Source organism: Alosa sapidissima, chromosome 13 (genome assembly GCF_018492685.1).
Source record: "Alosa sapidissima isolate fAloSap1 chromosome 13, fAloSap1.pri, whole genome shotgun sequence".
NCBI lineage: Eukaryota > Metazoa > Chordata > Actinopteri > Clupeiformes > Clupeidae > Alosa > Alosa sapidissima.
Window position 1 is genome coordinate 6,891,677 of NC_055969.1, and position 5,000 is coordinate 6,896,676.

The 5,000-nt window shown below is 43.1% G+C and overlaps 1 protein-coding gene across 2 annotated transcripts in view; it reads right to left on the reverse strand.

Annotated features, from left to right (window-relative positions):
• The window catches only part of col5a1 (procollagen, type V, alpha 1), an 87,649-nt gene that overhangs the window by 34,828 nt on the left and 47,821 nt on the right, over nucleotides 1-5,000 (reverse strand). For both annotated transcript variants that reach the window (XM_042059111.1, XM_042059110.1), the window contains exons 12-18: nucleotides 4,578-4,652; nucleotides 1,466-1,555; nucleotides 1,292-1,348; nucleotides 1,015-1,068; nucleotides 792-845; nucleotides 542-595; nucleotides 203-256 (exon numbers count right to left, since the gene is read on the reverse strand). In XM_042059111.1, coding sequence (XP_041915045.1) covers nucleotides 203-256; nucleotides 542-595; nucleotides 792-845; nucleotides 1,015-1,068; nucleotides 1,292-1,348; nucleotides 1,466-1,555; nucleotides 4,578-4,652 — 438 coding nt within the window. The remainder of the gene's footprint in view (nucleotides 1-202; nucleotides 257-541; nucleotides 596-791; nucleotides 846-1,014; nucleotides 1,069-1,291; nucleotides 1,349-1,465; nucleotides 1,556-4,577; nucleotides 4,653-5,000) is intronic.

A 5,000-nucleotide genomic window follows, 5' to 3' on the forward strand; every position in this document is an offset into this window, starting at 1 on the left:
ACAACAAAGTAAAACTCAACAAAGTAAAACATATTAACATATAAATTACATATTCTTACTGTATAACTATATACATATACTTTATCATCTCTAACTAAGTCTAGACAATAACACTTGAACACTTTCAAAAGTTTTTATAACACATGAATAACCACTTAACAACACCAGTATTACAGCTGTTATTGAATGAGGTCAGCCTTACTCTGTGTCCCTTCTCTCCGGGAAGTCCAGCAAGGCCATCGAAACCCCTGTCACCCTGAAGCACGGACGGAAAGGGAATACAGCATTAGTTTCTTACAATGGTGACTGATGTTACACATAATTACTGGTGGCCTTAAGAGAAGCATACAGGTCATTTGTCATTTCACTGGCAAATCAGAAAGCTAAACTGCCTATGAGTGGGGTTCGTTTTCATTTTCTGAGTTAAGTTAAGAAACTGTCTTTGTTCATGGCAGAAAATATCTGTTGTAGTTTAAAAGTGTGGTGTTGGGGGATGCTACATGCGATGTGTGATATCTTGGGATGTGAAGCGGGCAGTTACCTTGGAACCGGTCTGGCCAGGCATTCCTCTGGCTCCATCAGCACCAGCACGACCCTGGGGCACACAAACCACAACACCGGCCATTACACGACAGCCCGGCGGAGCGGAGCAGGCAGCACACAACACAGGGCGGACGAGGAAAACCCCTCACAGGGGGTTGTGCGCAGCGTTTCGCGTACGTTTACCATTAAGGAAAACAAATAAACCGCCCGCTCTCAATCAGTGCAGCAGAGATGGCTGACAGACTCACCCTGCGGCCAGGCTTTCCTGAAGGTCCAGAGGTGCCCATAGGACCACGAGGACCCTGAGTGGCAGGAGGAGGAGGAGAAGGGAGAGGTGGAAGAGAGGGAAGAGAATAAAGAAGAAAGATGATTAGCCTTAATGCTGTAAGAGCAACATGATCATGTTAGACATGACAAGCCATAGGAGCTAATGATGTAAGTAAAAGGAATCATGGGTATTGTAGTCCTCACCTGTGGACCAGATTCACCAGACTCTCCCTTCAGTCCGGGAGGACCACTAGGACCCTGGGTAATGGAACAGAATGTGTAGAAGTCAGAACACAAAGCCGGATGTTAACAAATGCCTAACGTAGACGAGTAAATCAATTATGTAGTGGAACTATCTGAGGCCATTGTCCAGTATATCAGAGGCCGTGCACAAGCTTGGCATCTGGCAAGATTTCAAGTGCTACAGCACTATATGTGTTTCAGGTGTTGGTGTGAGTGGTCATATCAAGCGGATACTCACCAGTGGTCCTGGGCGACCTGTGAGACCCATAGGGCCAGTGGGGCCACGCATGGCAAGCTGAGAACAGAGGGAACACAACACAGTGAATGCTTGCATGTGTGTGTGTGTGTGTGTGTATGTATGTGTGTGTGTGTGTGTGTGTGTGTGTGTGTGTGTGTATGTGTGTGCTCTTACTCTGGCTTGTTGCATCATGGACTGCATCTGGGCCTCCTGAGCGGACACAGCTGGACCCTTGCTACCTCCATCTCCAGAGCTCATGCGGAACTAGAGAGACAAAAAGAAGGGGGTGGGGAGATTGATTGATTATGTATGAATTTCAGAAAATGTCTATTTAACCCGTACAGTGCGGGTTAATTACAGACAAATTTAACAATAACTGAAGATTTAGTCACAATGAAGCAAAACAACAATTTTGTTGGAAAATTATGAATTATTTTAAGTTCAACTAGAAAATGTGTGACAGATTTGCATCTGTTAGATTTGACAGATTTGCATTTACATACATTAAACAAAAAAGCATCTGCTAAAACTAAATTGTTCACTTTCAATGCTCCAGTTTTCAATCACTGGTCTGAAGAAAGTCAGCTAACTGCTGCCACCTGGTGTTTAAGTATACATATTGCTCTTAAGAGCTGCCTTTAGAAATGCACGACTCTGGTACTATAACGCCATCTAGAGGACAATGTCAGCTGCTGAGAGATGTCAGTCATTACATTACATTTAGCAGACACTTCTTGACCAAAGTGACTTACATATGTCAAGGATACAAGGATACAAGGATACAAGGAAGTTTATTGTGACATGTATATAGTTACTGGATGTAAGAAATGCATTGAAATTATGTCTGGTGTCAGCCTATTTGTGCATTAATGGGGGGGGGGGGGGGGGGGGGTATGGGGGTAAAGAGTGCAGTAGTAGAGGGGTTTAGTAGATTAAGTGGCAAGGGAGAAAGGTGCATAAGAAAGGTGGGGGAGGATTGGAATTGGGGGGGACACCAACAAGGAGCAGCTATCTTACAAGGGATCACATTGTCCCTGGAGCAACTTGGGGTTAAGTGCCTTGCTCAAGGGCACAACGGTGGAAGCCGGGAATTGAACCGAAAACTTTCAGGCTACTGCACGCTAGCCCAGCTCCTTAACCACTACCACCAGTCATATCCATGCTTGCTACAATCAGCTTTACAGACACTGACAGCACAGTTTGTCATCACCAACTCTCAAGAATCACATGTGAAATATTCTGGAGATATTGCTGTTGAAGCATCACATTGCCAGTGATTTACCAGTTTACCAGTTATGCAATAGGCCTACTTATCTATAGGACTCCTCCTCAAGTCTCCCACTCTGAAGATTTAGATGGACTAAAATAAACCGGCAACTCTACAGACCTTTTCTTTGAGTTGTTCTGTGAAAGCTCAACTCACTCTTTCATATAAGTACTGTCTGAAAGCTTTCTGGATCCTGCACTGTCTCCCTTTGAACTATTCAAGCCTCTGTTTCCAACTGCTGAGGCTTTTAAAAAGAAAAACCTATTTGTGCAAAGAAGTTAAACTAAAAGCGATGAGACTCCTGTAAACATGTTAACTTCCAGCAGTAGATCAGAAACCAGTGCGATTCTATTCCTGATTTATACACTAGTTTCAAACACACAGTAGACGAAGAATAAGAATCCTAGCAGAGTGGCTGGTATTGGCACCCTCCATAAACTGTGAGTAGGATAGCTCTCTGTTCCACACTAGTGACCTCTCTCCAAAGCCTACACTCATTCCGTACCAACCAGTGTGTCTTCCCTTACAAACGTACATCTGTTTTAGCAACACAGATTTTCTAGAGAACACAAACAGAGATAGAAGCCAAACAAGAGCTGTTTGACTGGGACTGGCTAATTTTCCGCTAGTTAAATGTTGAAATGTTGAAGTTCAAAATGAACAGCAGACCAGAGTTATATTTAAACTTGTGGAATTAAGAGTCACCTCGGCAACCCCACACTGAAATGTAAAAGTTTCCATGAATAAGAGTGCTGTGTGAAGTTTCAACATCGTCATCAATCTCTTAATCCAGGGATACTTTAATGTTAAAGTCACCCCATCCTCTCTCTCTCTCTCGTGTGTGTGTGTGTGTGTGTGTGTGTGTGTGTGTGTGTGTGTTTAGATTCCAGACATCCCTAAAGCTGTTTCCCAGGCGTCTGCTCGCACACCCTGGAGGGCAGAGACGTCTGTCTGGTTCTTCCATCTGTCTCTGTGGAAACGCTGACCTCAGCAGTTTGCTGCTAGCGCTTAGCTGTAGCTCCCAAGACTTCTACTGATCTCTCGCTTTCCCTTTACTGCTCCCATCTACAGCTCCCAATAGTTTTCACCCCAGCCATTTGGATAGCTAAATCTGCTACTTCTTCTTTTTCCCTCTAAAAGATTTAAAGACTCTCTGTTTACCCTCAAGTGCCGTCAGAACCAGGCTGATCCATTAGCCGCTGACTGTCATTCATTTGAACCCTCAAAGTCTCTGACAGCTTGAGCTTTCGAGCAGAACCTCCAGCTTTCATTTGTAACCATTTACCCCAGAAGCTGCTATAGCAGATATCTTTAGCTGGAAGGGTGATCTGATTCTAGACAGGGCTGAATGATTTCCTGAGTCCCTAAAGGCTTCTTTGATGGATGGCAGGAGTAAAAAGAGAGAGAGAGCGGAGGGGTCAAAAGCAGGCTTCAAACAAAGCAATGGAAGCAGAAGACGAGTGAGGGTGAAGGTGAAGAGAGTTGCAACTTCTGAGGAAGGCTTTTGGCAGGATGAGGGAAGATTAAGACAACGGGATAAACACTACTACGAGGATTCATACAGCAGAAATACAGAGCCCTATTGCTGATCAAAGATAGCTAAAGGACAATGTCATTCAACCAACTGATGTTAAGTTGAAAGCTGACATTGTCTAACTTGTCTTTTTGCATCAATTGGGTAACCTAATTCTGGAGCAAATTTTCCACACAAGCACAAAACACTGGCAACATAAGTTTTCAGAAAAATTGCATACACGTGCAAAACTGTTAATAATTGTAGATAATGTTTTACATAAAAATATAAGTATACACTGTATCCCATGTGACTTTAACGGAGGAATGGCAGAGATCTGAGAATGAGGCTACAGTACATGGTACGTGCCTCAGTTACAGCTCCCAGATGCCCACTAGGGGGCAATAAAGACTTACATTCTTTCTTTCTGATTTATGGTTCCCTGCAGCACAGATGGCAACAGGATATCACATAAATATTAGTGTGTTTACAGCCTATTTACTTACAGGCAACATCAAGACTGTCCCAGGGGGCCCTGGTAGACCATCAGCACCAGGAAGACCAGCGCGACCATTTGGGCCCTACAGAGGACAAACAGAAAGCAAAGGAGTATGGATAATATAGGAAAATTGCTTGCATGTTTCGATGCATAAACAATACATATGTGAGGCTATTTAGGAAACGTGGATAGTCTATAGTAGTTCTGTATACTCTATATATTTTAATTTCTTTATATATTTTATATTTTATATTTATATTTATATTTGTCCCTCATGCTTTTATTCATTATTATCTGCTATTCTCTGTTTTTGGATGGTGTAAACTAAAGCACACTGAATGCGCTATACAAATAAAACTGCCTTTCCTTGCCTTGTTGTGTGATAAACTATAAATTGGCACTGGCAGATACGTCAAATTGGGTCAGCTCA